Consider the following 17830-nt stretch of genomic DNA (forward strand, 5'->3'; position numbering starts at 1 on the left):
TGGAATACTTTGCCTTTCGTAAAGTTGTGTTGCATCCCATGAATGGTATTACTGGCTTTGAGTTTTTAGCATGTTACACTAGAAAATACCTCGTCGAGGAACCTTATGATGAAAGCAATTCCAGAAATAGATTATCTTAATAACAAAAATGAGCGAATGTTTGGGAAATATCAAGTCAATGTTTACCAATTAGTATCCTTAACTAATTGGTATTTTTCTTTGAAATCTAACGTATTCTGGCAGATGAATAGTATCCATTACGCTACACCGGATCGCTCGCTGAACCGTAGTATTAGGTTTTATACATTATTTGCACATACCGTTCGTGGAACTTGATTGCAGTCCGGACCATTGCGACCTCCGGGACATTCGCAGGTAAAGTCATCGCCATGGTCGATGCATCGATGGCCATCCGGGCAAGGATCGTTGGCGCAAAAATCAACCTGCAAATAATGAGAACATCATTAGTGTTGTAAATCGTACGTGAAGGCCTTTGCCAAAGCATTGGAAAGACATTTGCTACCGTGCAAGGCCCTCAGGCACCACGAACGAATGAAGCCCTACGCTTATCGATTTTGCTTTCCTTGTGCCACTAGACGAACAATTAAAATCTTCTGCACAATTAATTCTGGACGTCATCAGTTGGTCGGTATAATTTAAAATAAGTTTCACAGTGCAGAGTGCAAATGCATTTGCATCTGGTGGCACCGGAAAAAGGGGGAAACACATTGCGCACACACGATAAATGATTGCTGCTCATTTTCCGAATCCCGGATAGAGCTGTTAGCTGCTGAACGCCGCATTCAGTACTTTGCTCTGGGTAGACATTAGATTGGTGCTGAACGCCAGCCGGCAGGGATCGGTATTGAGCTTACCTTAATATGACATCGTTTGCCAGTGTAGCCTCGGGTGCATTTGCATGAGAATCCGCCAATATTGTCGATGCATTGGCCACCGTTGATGCATGGATTCGATTCACATTCGTTGTACTCAAAGTTGCATAGCTCTCCGGAAAATCCTGCAAGTGCGAGTGAAGAAAACGAGCGTCGGAAAAGGGAAGTTAGCAGAAAACGCAGTGCAACGTAGGACTGAAAGGGCTCATAACGTTAATGTGCCATGATAATGAATAATTGGCACGCCTTCGGGGCAATGGTGTAGACAGTTTTCTTTGATTGGTAAAACAGGGAAACCTGAGTGCTCTTGGATCGTTCAGTTTTCACCGATGCGTGGTTGTTAATGAAGTATAGAAGCAGTTCATGGATCAGTCGAAACACCGTCGGTGTGTGTGTGTGTGTGTGTGTGTGTGTGTGTTTTTTTTTTTAATTTTTCGAGCATATTGTCATACAAAATTAATATCCACTTTCTGATTAGAAACATCTCCCTGAGGTTGCTTAAGTTCGCCCTTTAGATTACATTTTTAATAATGAAAGTTGAGTAACACTTATCAAAAAGAAAACTTCTTTTAATTCTATAATTTTATTATAAAAGCAAGTGTTAAAACAGAACCTAAATAATGCTGTAATTATCCATTCAATCGTTCATGCATATGCGTTTTTGAATGTGTCGTGAACCAATGAGAATCGATTTTCGATATCATGTGCGAGGAATTTAATTTCACAGCATTTATCCATATGCACCGTTAGAGATTTACTTCCGCAAGATACATCACAAGATGAAGCTTAATATTATGTTCGAACCGAGCCGAGTATCGTTCCAGATTTCTCGAGATTGCAGCGCACGGGAGCGAATATTGCGAAACGGTGCAGAATCATAATTTCACGTCAATAACATCAATTTATTTTCCATCACAAGAAAATTGAATTATTTTCCCCACAGACTTTCATTTCTGTGGGTAGTCGCGAACTGCCACTATCGGGTGTCGACGTATTTGTGTGGTGAGGTGCTGTGGCACTATCGCCACCTTCGGCTACCCCCGTCCGGTAGTGTCGAGAGCGTTGACTTTCCATTTTCTCGATCCCTCGCGGGCATTGCCTACCGTGGGTTCGGAAAAACTATGTTTTGATAACGCCGTGCACCACCACCGTATGCTTGTGCATCTCTCTCTTTTTTTTTCTCAAACCATTATTTTATCCTACAAATGCTTGTGGTTGTCGGCACGGTAGCAGCAACCGTCTATTTTCGGCAGCCAATCTATTACAAACTGTACGAAAAATGCACGATCGCATATACTCCCTGCGGGTATGGCAACTGGTAGGTCTTTTGCGTGAAAATGGAATAAATTTGAAACATCGGACGGCTGACGAACACATATACATGCGAGGGACACACACATACACACACGGACATACACTTTCAATACAGGAGTGACATTGTTTGAGAGTGTTACGTTACACGTCGGCAAACTTACTTACCCGGTTGACAGAAGCAACGGAATCCATCCTCCTGGTCGACACAGATACCATGCACACAGGGTGACGATTCGCATTCGTTCAAGTTGTGCTGACACAGCGGCCCAGTATAGCCGGAAGTACAATCGCACCTGAAGACGGGACACACAAGCAAAACGAAACAGCTGATTAGTGTGCTGCACGTTCCTGGTATGACATTATGCTAATTGGGTTGGAGGCTCCGATGATACATTCGATACGGGGACATGGCATACTAACCTGAAATGTGTCGAATTCCCAACACAGGTACCACCGTTCAAGCACTGCGATGGATTGCATGGGTCGGACTCGAATTGACAGTTTTTGCCAGTGTAGCCTGTAAGAAAAGCCGAGGGGAAAAAATTAAAAAGAGGCCACTGGAACTATGTTTAAATAAACCAAAAAGGTATACCGATACATTGGAGAAGCGAGACCAGGCAGAGAAAGTGTACGGTTCATGTGAACACAAAAAGAAGAAACTGCAAGAAAAAACTGTGTCCCAATTGGATGGCTTGACCTATTGACTGCTGAAGTCGCCTTAAAAAGCTGCAAATGTAAATATACACGTCAAAATTGGACTGCTCGAACATATCCATCAAACCGATGCATACAGGCAGAAAGGACAAATGGAGATTGTGTCTAGAGTCCTGTGTAGCAGCCGGACGGACGATCGAGCAGGACCAAAGGCAAACGGTAGGTTTGGTCATTGGTCGTAAAATATTCAAATGGGACCCACATAAAACCGAAACAATTCCAACGGCCACAAACGCCCAACAAACAGCCTCAGACCAAAGCTCGGAAAAGGAGGTCCGGGTTCAATATTTTATCGATACGCGCCGTTCGGGACAGGTTGACTCTTTCGTTTCGGCGGTGGTAGTGATATATCGTCATCAGGTTTCGGGAGACGAGCGAACAAAAAAAAGCAATCCCTCCCATTTCGGTTCCTCCTCCCCCTAGTAGACCGATAGAAAGTGAGGGAAAGTGGAGCAAAAAAAAAAAAAAAGAAACAAACAATTCGTTCAATTCGTTGAAAGCAAAGGAAACGCAAATACAAATAAAACGCGAAGCGATATAAATTTTTATGTGATCCTGATTTTCGTCCCGCTTCTCTCGGCACTGGACGGAAAAGCGGCAAAAAAAAAACATATACAAAACAAAACAAGAAGCTCATTGGCATCAGCAGTAGCAGCAGCTGGGCAAGGTTGAACAGTTCAGGGCGCGAACAGGATTTGTTTGCAATTGCGGAACGCCGAACACCGGCACATAAAGAGCGGGATTAGGCATTAAGCTTGTTTTACTTTTATTTATGCAGAATGCTTCTTTTTTTTTTCGTCCTCAGCAGTATTGTTGCATTGTTCGTCGCAAGAACCGGCTCCTCGGATCCCTTGCCGGGGTGTGAGGTGGCGAAATCGTTTTCGAAAAATAGTGCTCGCCTTTTGATGTACGCTGGTGCCGCGATAATGCTGCACGCTAACCCGATGCAAATTGAGATTGTTATTGTGCGGTGATTGTGGCAATAAATGTTTCGCGCAAGTGTGGCCATGCATCGTGGTCATGATCGTTTGGCCGAAAAACCACGGGTGCACGGATCGATTTGTGTGTTTTATTTCGGGACATTCGGGAGCTCTCGCGGCGGCGGAGAATGAACGTGACTTGATGCGTTTGGTGGGGAAGTGTGGTGCAAAACGCATACAAAACTGGCATTTGGAATGTAATATAATGGAGCACCGTGGAATATTTATTAGTATTTGTTATTTGTTGGCAGTCAATGACAAGGAGGAAATATTTTGCCGCTATTTATAACTTTACGTCTCACACGTTTTATTACTATGCCGTTTGATGAGATAGCATAACAACGAATCTCTTCGAATTTTATTATTTTAATAAGATAGTCCTGGTTTACTGAACTATTTATTTTTCGAAAAAAATAAGTCTTGATACCGCGGCAAGAATATTATGAAGTTGTTTTAGTTTCTGCCTATTGAACGACAAACAACTGAAAGCATTTATGCTTAGCATGTTGTGATTGGCAATAAAACTAGTCATTAAAACTCTTCTATTTGTACATAAATTGCAATCGACACATGACTCAACATCAAGCACTTACCGTACGGGCAGAGACACTGATAAGCGTTGCCTTCATGTCCTTGTGATAAATCGACGCAAATTCCGTTGTTCGTGCATGGCGATGGGCTGCAGGCATCAATCTCCTCGCAGTGTGTGCCTGCAAATCCGCTGCAGCACTGGCATTCGTATCCTTCCTGCAGGCGCAATTGCAGCAAACAATCGGGGCGTATAAAAGAAGACACATGCACAAGAGACAAAATAGAAAGGGGGAAAAAGTCAAAGTGTGAGAAATCAATAGAAAATGCAACAATGGCACGTATCCCTGCGTTTCCGCGTTCCCACCGAACACTCGAATGCGCGAAGCATCTGCAAAGCTATGCTGCTGTACGGATGAAATCATCCCTTGCTGACGACGCCCCCATCGGTATTGTCGTCTGTCTCCATAAACGGCAACATCAGCAGCAGCAGCAGCAGCATCATCAGCAATGGCATTATCATCATCATTACCATGACAAATGCGGTAACATCGCGCTAGCATAGACTGGAAAGCGCTCAGCCCACCGAAGGACGAACGCCCTGGTGGACGCGCGCGCACACACACAGTCGCTTGACAGCAGCGTCGGGCATGAAATGTGCTTAATGCTTTACCATCCTCCGCATCGGCTACGACAATCCTCCATTAATGAGGTCACTATTTCATTTCGGCCCATCCCGAACGACGTTCAGCAGTGGTGCGCATTCGGGCGTCATCGGTTTCCGGTCATGGTCAACGAGCATAATAAACGCTGATGAGCTGCTGGATTGATTCGAGCTCACGCTAATGTCACATTTGTGTATATATTTTTACTGCTTTTTTTGTTCTTTGCAATGCTACGAATCGTAATGCTACGACAGATGCTGGTCAGCATGTGATTCAGTTGGTCCAGAAGCTTATCGCTTCTTATTTCGCGACATTATTACAGAACGTTGGGATGCGGCTCGATCTGAGGCTGCTCGTTATAAGGATGACAAGTGACATAGCAGCACGTTTACTTACCATAGAATTGTTCGAGTAGCATACACCCTTTCCGGAGCAGTCAGCATTTTCACCACAATTGTCTGACTTTACGGTCACCTTCAGACGGACGCACTGTTGGCCCCACTGCTCCGATACGACTGAAACGGAAGAAAAGGATTCGCTTGCTGTAATGGTCACTTTTGCCAATGTGTTGAACCGAAACGAAATCTACACAATTGATTCGCATCCTCACCGAACTCTGTGTCTATGAGTGTGCCAAAAGCTTTATAGTCTTTTCGTACTGTATAGCTCGTACTTTCGTACTTATAGCTTATCGAACGGAAACATTGTCCGGGAAAAATGGGTCGTCACGAATTATTTGATTATAATTCCAACCAAAGAAAAACACCAACCTAGGGGTTTCGTTAAATACTTCATTCCTCTTTTACATATTTTAATTGTCTGAAACCTTTTTTGTTCTTTAGATTACTCTAAAGTAATGACACATGAATTCTTCGTCAAAAAGTAGTAACGATTTGTAACATTTACTTTCCTCAGGGATTTTCTTTAATTTGTTTGATACTTACTAAACGCCTGAGAAGGTTTCATAAGTCTGTTTTGATTTCTGCTTAATGATCCGTTAAAATAGGTAGCAAAGTATTGACAAACAAGGGACAAAAAGTTTTATCTGTTACCACGGGCTACCCTTACTACCGATCCCTATGCCTTCTTCACACTACGTAATGATGATTCTATTATCAAATTAACGATATTCATTCGTGTCACGTAAGCTACCTTCACTGTTGTCGAAGCGCAAAATGTGTTCGAACGGAGATAAAAACACCATTTTTGGGCTCCCATCGCTCCAGGCTAATCGGTTTCCCAGTTAACGGACACCGATGTTTCGGTGCTTATTTTCTGCTGCTCAAGCAAAATAGCTGTATTGGAACAGCTCCAAGTACCGGATACCGACGAATTTGCGCCGACAAGTTTTGCGTTTCGGGAACGACCTCGGCAAACCTTTCGGGACCTTTCGCTTGTTATGGGTACCCAAGAAAACCGCCATCATTCTCGGATCAAGCTAGTATGGGTACAGCAGAAAAATCTACGAAAACGAAACGACACCAAATCATCGAAAGCGAGAGGCCGAATTGGCCTGCGGTATCGTGTCCGCCGAGGGTCCAACTAATGAGACGCACACCCAAATCGGCAGCCCCGTTTGCTGGAAGACGAGAAAGGAAACGTGAGATAGATCTTACTTACCAATTAGTAGATTAATTCCCTCCGTCAGATCCTTGTCGTAAAGGGTGACCAACTTCTTGCCGTCGGCCACCAGCGGTGTGATGTCGAGCAGGACGCCTTCGGTAATGTCGCAATTCTCGTGCCCAAGTCGAGTAACTTGATAAACGGCAGTGGTCGTGTGATGGGCGCTGATTTTAATTAAAAAGGTGGACAGAAATAGCGGCGTGAAATAGCGGTGAGTGGGAAATGGCCATCGGGATGTACAACATGGTGGTGCCGGGGAGCCCGGGGAGAAAGAAAAATGATGATTTATTTCGTGTGCAGCGCGCTGGAAAATGGTAAGATGCTACTTCTCCTCGTGTCGAGTCGCACCGACCGGATACATTACGGGCTTCCGGTGAGGGAAGTGAAAATGAGCGTAACCACTTGCAATAAATGACGCTTAGCGCTCGGGGGCGTCGGGTATCGGTTTAAAAACCCTGTACGCCCATCGGATTACGTCGTGTGCAGTGAGTTTGGACGATCAAAACTACGAAACGAACTCCTGCAGCTTCGTTGTGAAGGAAAATTTACTCACCGTTGCCCCAAAATGGAATACTTGAGGCTGGCATTTATTTGGTGCATGAAGTACACAAAAGCTGACGAGATGAAAGCTATCTTGGGGAAAGCGGCGACTATATATGCACTCATTTTTCCAACTAATTTCGTCATCTGCCATCTGCCATTCGCTCCAAAAGGTAGTGCGGTGTGATAATGTTTAGGAAATGCGATTGCTGAACGTAATTTTGATGTGATGCGTAGTTTTTGTGAGGCTTCCAGATAATTAACCCGAGGGATGTAATGAAATCTGACCGTGATCACTACTAAAACCAAGCACTGAAACGCAACCATCTTGAGCAGAGCGCTACAATTTGGATCGTTGTATAAATAGCTACAATTTCGGGCTGCTTCAGCTAGAGTTATTAATGCAATCAACGTAAATCCAGGATTCAGAAACACAGGACGAGACCCGGTAGCATCTAATACTGTTCGCTCGAATGAATGACCCTGTGGGGCCATAATATTCGGCAATAAGTCAACCGTCAAGACGCTGCCTTGGTTGAGTTATCGCTTCCAATTGTGGCTATTTCCTCCTTCAAACGGGAATAAGACCGTCCGCAAGCTTTTGGATTTAAACCTCACTCCACCACCACCACCACCACCAGCACTCAACAAAAAATGAATAAAATGTCACAATTCACAGATTTGGTTGGATAATTTTAAACCATATTTTTCGTGGAAAATTGCTGACATTTATATCACACAGAAGGAAATACATTCGCAATAATAAGCTTCTACGCAACACACACGACGCGTGGAAAGTTAAGAAACGGAAGAATGTGGATGCTTCGTGTGAATGAACTTACCCTTCCGACGACCTGTTGTAATTCGACGGTATCAAATGATGATCGTCAATTTCCACGATGAGTACATCGCCCGACTGAATGTCCGCTGTTCCTTCCCAGGAAATGGTAGTCGGAGTGCAGCTAGATCCTGCTGAACAATCTTCGGGTGTCTGGAAATACCGAGTCGTTAAAAGAATGAAAGCTAGTTAATTGAGATTTGGAACAGTTTTGTAAATTGGTTTCTTTTAATTTTTGGTTGAGATTTTGTTGTTGTTTTCTCTTCTTGTATTCTACTTCTTAAGGACCTACTCGATCATACCGGCCATCGAATATTTTACTAGACTTATTGATATGCTCGTAGTTGGAAAGTCAGTTCTCACTACGGGGGAATGATCTTCTTTTTATATCTTCTTAGCGCTGCCATCTTGAATGGCTCTGGCCTACCATCAATGGATTTCCTTAACTCAATCAGACGCGTAGCTAGATAGTTATTAGCATGTTTAGTGAAATGACTAATCCAGACAGGATTCGATACCCGTTCCTACCGTGTGAAGACAGTTAATGCTACCGTCACTAACATCGAACCGTGTTACTTAATTAAGCGTATCAATCCTAAATGGTTATAAGGATAACCGTATCTTGGCATCTCATTCTCAGTCCATATTACATTTGCTGTACAAATGAAGCTACAAAGAGCGAACAGGAAAGCTGATAACTGGTCAAAAAGAAATATCCTTTTCTGAGGATATTTCTTGACTACGAAGACACAAAATCCTTACTCAACGAAGACAACTTCCGTTCCCGGTAAACACTGTCTGCCGAGCCTAAACTTCCTATCCGAGAACAAATAGTCCACATTCCTGTTACTTTATACTCTTGCCGACGGGTATCTGAAATTTGTGTAGAATATCCCGGACAGATGGAATGCTGCACAAGAATGTTGGCAGGATCTGCTTTACGGAGAGAAGAATCAAAGGATAAGTTGTAGAAGTAGCCCAGATGTCGTTTTTGTTGCTGTCTATTTATGAATCCTGCTGCTCGTAATGCCACCACACAAATGATGATGATGGGCTGGATTTACTTCCAAGAAGGCGAAGCACCGTTTCAAGCTATAAAGCCATCATCCACAGGTAGTGCTTAAGCTGGACATTAACCACTCCGAACGTCCATCGGAGATAAAAGTTTGCTAGTGCGCGTGCCGAAAATTGGCGTACCCTTCCGCATTATACGCTTCGCAAACGTCAAAAACATTGCTGTCACGTACGCATTGCAGACCTAGTCCTGGGCCAAATCTATCAATTTTGTGACAGCTTAATGGATATCTCATTCCATTGAGGGGTCTAGCAAGTGATCGTAAGAACAAAACATATCTCGTAAGTTGTTTTGTTTTCCTATTCGGAGAATAAATGTGGCTTATACATGTGCTTAAAAATGTAACTTAAAGCAGAATACGAATGCGTACGATACTCTGCGATATGTAACTTAACTGTGGTAGAGCTTTAATCGGACTTATTAGCGTATCATGTACGACATGCATGATAAATACCGATTGTGCAAATGCACGCAGGGGACTGCTACCGACGAGCAGCTCATGCATATGCCATATCATTAAAACCGTGTCGATTGGTGGTCGGCGGTCGTAATTCTTCCGCGTGCAGGACACATTTGCTCAGCAATATGGGTGGATGAATTGTGGGATTTGGAAGCGATAAATTAACAGGCGCAGATTTGCATACAAATTGAAATATTATCACTAGCCCAGAATAGGGTTGACCGTGCGGCGCTGGTGGCAAACTCAACGGACCGTATCTCGCAACATTCACGACGATAATCGGACCCGCGGGCAGTAAGTACTGGGGGTGGTGGCAGCATAACGATAAGGTGCGTATAGTGGTGTGAGCGTGTTTTCATTATGCTACTCCTTGAAGCATACGGCGAACCGCACATTGTGTGCACCTCCTTCTGGCCGGAAGTGTTGACGAAGATGCGTTGTGCCAGCGATCATAAATTCGTTGCTAGAGTGGTACATCGATGGCTGTCATTAAGTCAATGATGATGGATGGACTATCATCTTATATTAGCTAAACTAGTGCTACCAAGATGTTGGTGATTGACAGGGAGGCAGGAAAAGGATAACGATAGACGGTTGAAAATTTGCTAGAAATGCCAATCAAAGTCATTCGTGACTCATTGATACTACGCAAATAGCAATCATATCGAATAAAAGCTTTAATTACCATCATCAAGCACTTTCAGTGCGGCAATCCGATTCTCAGTTTACATTTATTGATGAAATGCAAAAGGGAGAGATAGTGAGAAAAATAAAGAGAGAGAGAGAGAGAGAAAGAGAGAGAGAGAGATATGCAATCTAAAGCGGAAACACAGCAGCATATTAATTCCTTATATTCTCCAGCGACTCTTCTTCGAATTCTCTACAATCTTCTTTACAAGATCAAACGATGTTTGGTCAAACATTTAGCAAAAGAATAAATTCACCACCAAAAAAAAAAAATGAACGAATGAGCGCAGAACTGAATGGTCAACCAACTGTTTCAAAAGAGTCGCAAGAAATGAAACGAAACGAAACGAAATTTCACTGAAACGTTCACTTTAATTTATTCCATCAGAAGAAAACTAGCTATCAGAAAATAAAAATGAAACCAATGGTGCATCTCAAAACGATTGAAATGGGTAGTGGATGTTTCACATTTTTGCTTCTGCTTTTTTCGCAATCAAACGTTTCAAAAAATGGTAGATTCCGTGGGCGGGAAAGAGTTCATAGTTGAGCTTGCTTAATAACATTATTACAGCTATGCGAAAATCGTAAGTGTATTTTAAATTTTATGAAAACGTAACACAACAACGTTCCTGCAAAGCATGAACAGTATAGCACTGAATTAGATTTAGTTTACCGTTTTTAAACCATGAATAAATTCGAAAGAAAGACAAATAAAACAACTACAACAGTCAATGCTATCAGACTGTTAGTATTTGCTTTTGATAACATCTGCTTTTGCTTCACGTTGTCTATAACGACGCGAACCAACGGAACATGTATTAGGTTGTGTGTTTGATTAAGTTTCCCGTGACAGGATTTCATAATTGATGGTACTTTTAAAAATTTACGCTTTTTTGTTCGCTTGCTTCATGATCCAATATTACAAACATATACTAAACGACCATTATTCACAGTTACAAACGCTCATTCGAGCCCAACGGATATTGGTCGGTCATTTCTCTAATGAAATATGGATAAAGTCATCCCGTGGCGCACACCGAGCGGGATCGTAATAAAACGGGTTAGCAAACAAAGGAAAAACTGTAGCAACATAAACACCAACTTTCCGACCGATGGGTACTTTCGTATTAATTAATTTATTAGGTGGAAATTTCGACGGTTTCTGTATTTTCTTCGTGGACCGCCCGCGTTGATGAGAGCAGCAAACATGGCAAAAAGGCGTTACTTTTCAGCGGTATCTCAATCATGGTTTCATGGCGGTGCGCTAATTAAATCTTAGCCTTGTTCACCCCTTTTCGCTTATATTTCCGTAGCCAAACGCGAGCAGATTCCGTTTTTCTTTTATTCTTAAAACTATTCAACTGTAGAAGGAATAGCGTAAAATATTATTGCAATGTAAGAAAGAAAGTTGGCCACTGTAGACAAACAAAAGAAACCACCAGCTCATTCAAGGTTCGAATGTTTAGGGTATGAGATTATTCATTGATGATGTCGGTTTCGAACATCTTGCATTAAAAGCAATGATGTGGTGGTTTTAAACTTATCTTATACGCGCCATGAGCGTTACGGTTGTGTGGTAGTGCGTTGGTATCATTTCTTCGTTTTTTATGTTACTAAAGGAAGTTGAAAAAGATTAGCTTTCGGGTTCAAATGGAATTAGAACGCAAAAAAACAAAAAGTACTTGTGGAAGCCCTTGTGGAAGCAAATATTAACGAACAGTGAAAAATCAATCCAAAAGAATCAATGGATAAGTAAATTATAATCATTAAACAAAAAGTATTAATTAAAGTAATTATTTCTGTAAAGTAAATATCAAGAGTTAGCTTTATAGAATGTATGAAATGGATCGACAGATATTAAATAATATATATCAACGCTTGTGACTAAAATAGTGTTAAGCATTTTGTAAAATAACTGGTTAAAACAGCTCGAGTACAAAAATGTTCCGAGTTTGTTGTTGGGTTTAATGTGTTACAATCTCATTTTATAAACGTTCCGCAGATGAAACATCATACCTTTCGAGTACCCTTTTACTAACCGCAGTGACCTTGCACGAGTCTTCATCTCGCGCACGGAGATTAACTGCATGATTGCAGCAAGGCAAGAAAGAGGTAATTACGAAGTAATTACCCCGACGGGTAAATGCACAACGAAAGCTGCTACCGCATTCCGCATTCCTTCTCATTTTGTAACACCTGGATGTGAAACGAACGCATGTGAACGAGGTAAACCCCTTTTGACATTGCCTTCTACTTTTCCAACCACGCTCGGTAGCAATTTACTTGCCATCGTTGCTTCTTTTTGTTGGGGAGTATTTTTCATCGGTTGAGTTAACAACAACAGGAAGCGGCAGCACTGTTGTCGTATGTTACATTTCCAGCAGGCTCATTTTGTACGCTCATGGTAATACTGAGTGAGGCACAGTATGATACAATAGTGATGAGCTGATTTATAAGAAAAATCAAGACGCTGTTAAAGCATTGTTTAAAATGGCTAATCAAAATATGGCCTCAAATCATCATAAAGTATTGTAATCTGAAAAATAATACAAGCTATGACAAACAATTTCAATAGCTTTTTGAATCAACACAAAAGGGACCATTTTAAATTGATATATTATAATCGCGTAGCGCACTGTATTTCATATCACTTTTCGCGCAACCAATGCGCTGTGAATGCGGCTTTAAAAACGGATTCAAGACGGAATTTTCACCTTTCCGCCCATGGTGCGGCCGGCGTACATGTCGCTGGCACTGCTGATGGCATGAAAAGACACATCGTAAATGGCGCATTCAAAATGGTGTATTCCGGCTGTTGTTGACAAGTGAACGGAAGATAAAGCAAATGGTGTGTGGGTTCGTTTTATTATCCGTGTGTCGAGAGGCCCGTTATGCGGTCGGGATAAGATTTTCCTGTCCCATTCCTGAGCACTTTCAGGTCGTTTCATCGGCAGTAGTCGACAGTTGCTTCGCGTCACTTGTGTGCATTGTTTTCAGATTTAACATGTCAGCTTTTATCGTGTTTATCAAAAACGAAAAATCGTACGCTTATACACGTTGCGGACTAATCAAAAAGGGCGTTTTCTACGCTTTCCTATTGCGTTTTTTTTTTCAAAACAATTTTGATAAAGAGAAATGTACATCCAAATTAGAACAAGAAGATATGCATTTTGTTTAGCTCTTGAAGTTTTTTATGTTCCTTCTTAAACAAACCGCTGTACGGCACTCAACCATAAAAATACCAAATAATCCGTCGAAACGCTGCTACTAGCATAAAACTGCACTGTAAAGATAAACCGTACGAACGTAAGCAAAACGAAACTACGAATCAACAAAGAACAACACAACCCCATAGAGGGGAAGCGATAACAAAATTAATTCAATTAGTTTTCTTTTTTTCCTGTGCCATGCTTGGGTACATGTTGTGAAAGGGTGTGCTTTTTTATATTCCGACTCCGATTGGGTTCCGGGTTGGCTTATTGGGCGAATAAAATTGTTCAGCCTGGACGGTGTACCTTGTTTTGGGTGCTCGCTCCACTATGCAAAAAAGTAGCTTTCTCTAGTGGAATAGATTCTATGCTATCGACCAAATGAATCAGCTTCAGCCAAGAGCCATGGTCCAATACGTTAAGGTTGAAGGCAAATTTGGTTTTAAACTTCTTCGTTCCGTGGTCGGACTTTTCGCTTATAACTGGCTCTGATCTTTATAACTTTCCGCTATCTTAGTGGTTAGTTGTTCAATAAAGATTATGTAAATTAATGTTTCTAAAAATCGTAAACTTTAATTTATAGTTCAAAGAAACAATAATAGAATCGTTAAATATATTGAAATCTTCACATCTTCCTGTTTACTTTTAATTAAAATACCATGTATTCTATTCAGAAAGATGGCTACGCATGATGTGCGTCCATTGAAACCTTTTTTTAAATAGGCTAAACAAGCCCTCTAGCGCTAATGATCAATACAGTTGGGCTTTGCTCATTGCCGTAGCCGTCAAATCTAATCTTACATTCAACACATACAATAATACAATTTCCACACACAAATATATATGTATATGTACATTCAACCCATCCGCAAGACCTGGTCAATCTGTGCGAGCAAAGTTTTTAGCAGTAATTAAAAGCATCCACTAACTTAAATTACCCATAAGCTACTCACCATGGCTGGCAGCTGCAGTTCGTGCGTTTCGTTACCTCGCCAGACGCTCGAATCGGGCGCAACACTTTGAATTTCACAATCGAGCGTATTAATTTTCTCGTGCAAACGGGACAGTGCCACAGATGGCTTCGACATCAAGCGCTCGTTGGTCGCTACGCTCGTCGATGCTTGTACGGTGGTCTCATCCATTCGGTTGGATACCGCAGACGTCACACTGACACGGCTGGCATCATTACTACCAGCGTCCGATGTCATAACTGGCGACGATGTCACCATGGAAGTCAACGTGTGAGAGGATGTTGTTGCAACGGCAGCTGCCACTGTCGCAGTTGTCGTCGTCGACGCCGTCGTCGTTGAAGCTCGGTTCGGTTTAGCTAGCTTTGCAGTGGCAGCAATGATTGCCGAAGCAGCAGAACCGAGTGACTTTATCTTTCTCTGTTGCGCATCCTCGGCCACACTTGAAGTGCTGGCTTTGCTGACCTTCGCTCCAATCGGGACCGTTTCATCGTTCAGTACGAAGTTGGTCTTTAAGGTATGTTGCTTGAAATCTCCCTTAGCTAAAGCCGCATCTGCCCCGGTCGATGTAGTTGCTTGCGCTCTGGAAGATTTCCTGGAAGAAGCTGCGAAAATAGCCTGCGCCGGTTTGGACATTGTTTTCGCGGTAATAATATCCTTCTCCGATAGGATTGCCGCGGTTGCTTTGGACTTTGCAGCCGTTTGCGTTCTGTTCGGAACCAGCGCCTGGTGATGCAGCTCACTGTACAGCTCCTTGCTATTATAGAACTTTGTAGTCGAAAACTCGGGCTTATCTTTTTTGCTACCGTCAGCAGAATCGGACACACCACCCGGACCATTGTTGTCCGTGTTAAACTTGGTGGCGGCAAAGTCAATCTTCTTCAATGGAGCGGTCTTGCCAAGCTGAGCTAGCTTTGTAGCTGTCGAGGGATCATTCTTTTTGACACGTCGAGGTATGAACAGGTTACCGTAGCCATTTTTGACAATATCACTGCCACTGACAGGGACACCGATCTCGTCGTCGTTTGACTGCTGTTCCGTGCCCGCCACAGTCGATGATGGCATGGACGCTGGCGTAGGAGGAGACGTTTGGACGGAATCTTGCTGCGAGGACGAAAACGTAACCGATGATATGGCAATCGTGATTACTTCGTCGTCCTTCCGGCTATCCACCGCATCGCGATACTCGTCCTCATCATCCCCACCGGCAGTCCCTTCGAATGCCCGGAAGCCCTTGAAGTTTTCCTCGATACGACTAATCACCTCGTCATTCTCCTCCAGCTTTTCCGTAATGTTGTCTATGGTCGGTTTGCTGCTACGTTCATCGCTTGCCGATGTTTCCGACGTGTCATCGATTAGTTCGATCTCTATCTTCGTGGTAGAAATGTCTCCGCCATCCTGGCCGGTTGCATTGTTTGTTGGACCGATGCTGCTGCTGCTGCTGCTGCTACTACTACTGCTACTGGCGCTTGTCACCGTGCCAACATTGGAAGGCCGTTCCATTACATCACCCAAAAGTTGCTCCTGGTATTGACCAGCCTTCTCGTCTACCTCGGTCGTCGTCAGTACGGGCAACACGTCTGAGGGCTTCATGATAGTAGACTCGAACAATCTCTCGCCATCTTCGTTTCGCAGAATAGATTTCTCCCGTAAGCGGTTTTCTTCGTCGGCACTGGATTGCTGTTGCGCCTGCTCCGGCTTAAAGTCTTCCAGCTTCGAAGGGTAAAAATCATCAATGTTGATCTTGCTTGGGTAGACCGATTTGTGTAAAGGTAGTTGGCGTGCCCCTTGCGAACCCAACGTGTCCGTCATTAGCATATTTTCGTTATCATTTTCGCGCAACCCGTTATCGAACTCGTCCGTCGTTATTTCCGCGATTTTAATACGATACAGCCCATTTTTCAAGTTCCGTTCGACGTGTATTTCATTGGAAAATGCGTCTTCTTGTGCGTCCTCGGAAAACTCAAATGCACCACCAGCAGGTTCGTTATTCAATATCTGAGTATTAATCGTAACGGTTGATTGACCGTTTGCTGTAATTGATGTGGCGCTGCCATCCACACCTTCCGGAACATTTACTTTCCGCGAGCTATCGGAAGAAACGGCGCTTGTCGACAAGGAGACTGTCGATGGGGTAGTATCTATCAGATCAGCTCCATCTTCTTTTGATGCAACGGTTTTGCTAGTAACATTTTCCTGCACCTGTGTTGCATTGGACAGGGCAATTTGGTCTTCGCTAGCACGCTCCGTGCCGGTAGCAACCTCTACCGTAAACAACCGAATGCCGAAGCTAATCACCGGCGTTTCGCTCTCCGGCTCGAGGTCAGACGCTTTCTTATCGTCACTATCGCTCTCCGGAGTGCTGTCAGAAGCAGTACTCAAAATGCTCTCCAGTGACTTTGGTGCGTCCGTGAGAACTTCTGTTGTTGCTAGTGTTTCCGGCGACAGGGTTCCTGCGGTGTTAACCGAAACCAAACCCTCGCCTGTGGGTGTTTGACCACTAGAGACAATTGTGCTCGACGCCATTAGTAGCGCTTCCGATGGTGTTGGTGACGGAAATGATGCTGACTCCACCTTTGAGGGCGTCGAAGACGATGCCATAGATTGCGACGGCTCATCCACAGGCACGTCTACCGATGATGCCGGTGACGATAACAGAGGCGCTGACGATGATGAAGATGATGATGACACTTCCGTTTGACTGTCTTCGACAGAAGGCTGCGTGAACGAAGACACGGTTTCGACTAGCGACTGTTCCGTCGGCTCTTCGGAGGAGAGGCCGGAAGAAGCGATAGTCAACAATACTTCAACATCCTTCTCTGTCTCAGGTTGGTCAGGGGTTGTGCCTGCTGTGACACCAAGTGCCAGGAGTGTCAGGCACAGGGCAATTGCACGTTGGTTCATCTTGCAGAACTTCAGACCGGGTGTGACTTTAAAAGTGCTATGCTGCCGGTTGCTGTTTGATGCTCTGACCAGGTAATGTTTGCTCGGGTTGATTTTTACCCTTTGAGTGACACTTCAGAGTACTGGTTCAAGATGCACTGAATCATTCGATCGATTGGCAAACTTTATGCATCGAGTAAGCCTGAGAAAGAGAAATAAAGAAAACAGTTTATTGTTTATTTTAAAACGATCAACTCGAATATTTATTGAATAATGAAAACAAAAATATAACGTATATCCTGTAAACGAAATAGAAGTTAGTCTTGTACTGTTTTTTTTACATGATGATATATGGAAAGAACAAATTCATGCACATGTGCATTACAAAAAATCTTTTGAGTTTAAAGTATTTTGGGTCAGCTCTCTATTTCAATTCGAATAAAACAATCGACT

General features: G+C 43.1%; 1 protein-coding gene across 1 annotated transcript in view; it reads right to left on the bottom strand.

Annotated features, from left to right (window-relative positions):
- LOC126563811 (uncharacterized) overlaps window positions 1-17557 on the bottom strand; it is a 28623-nt gene extending 11066 nt beyond the window's left edge. Inside the window, exons 1-9 of the mRNA XM_050220560.1 lie at window positions 14480-17557; window positions 8100-8248; window positions 6715-6881; window positions 5491-5609; window positions 4495-4648; window positions 2628-2724; window positions 2373-2500; window positions 876-1018; window positions 321-443 (exon numbers count right to left, since the gene is read on the bottom strand). Coding sequence (XP_050076517.1) covers window positions 321-443; window positions 876-1018; window positions 2373-2500; window positions 2628-2724; window positions 4495-4648; window positions 5491-5609; window positions 6715-6881; window positions 8100-8248; window positions 14480-17398 — 3999 coding nt within the window. The 5' untranslated portion in view covers window positions 17399-17557. The remainder of the gene's footprint in view (window positions 1-320; window positions 444-875; window positions 1019-2372; window positions 2501-2627; window positions 2725-4494; window positions 4649-5490; window positions 5610-6714; window positions 6882-8099; window positions 8249-14479) is intronic.
- Window positions 17558-17830: the final 273 nt, after the last annotated feature.

This window comes from Anopheles maculipalpis, chromosome 3RL (genome assembly GCF_943734695.1).
Source record: "Anopheles maculipalpis chromosome 3RL, idAnoMacuDA_375_x, whole genome shotgun sequence".
In the NCBI taxonomy this organism is placed as follows: Eukaryota; Metazoa; Arthropoda; class Insecta; order Diptera; family Culicidae; genus Anopheles; species Anopheles maculipalpis.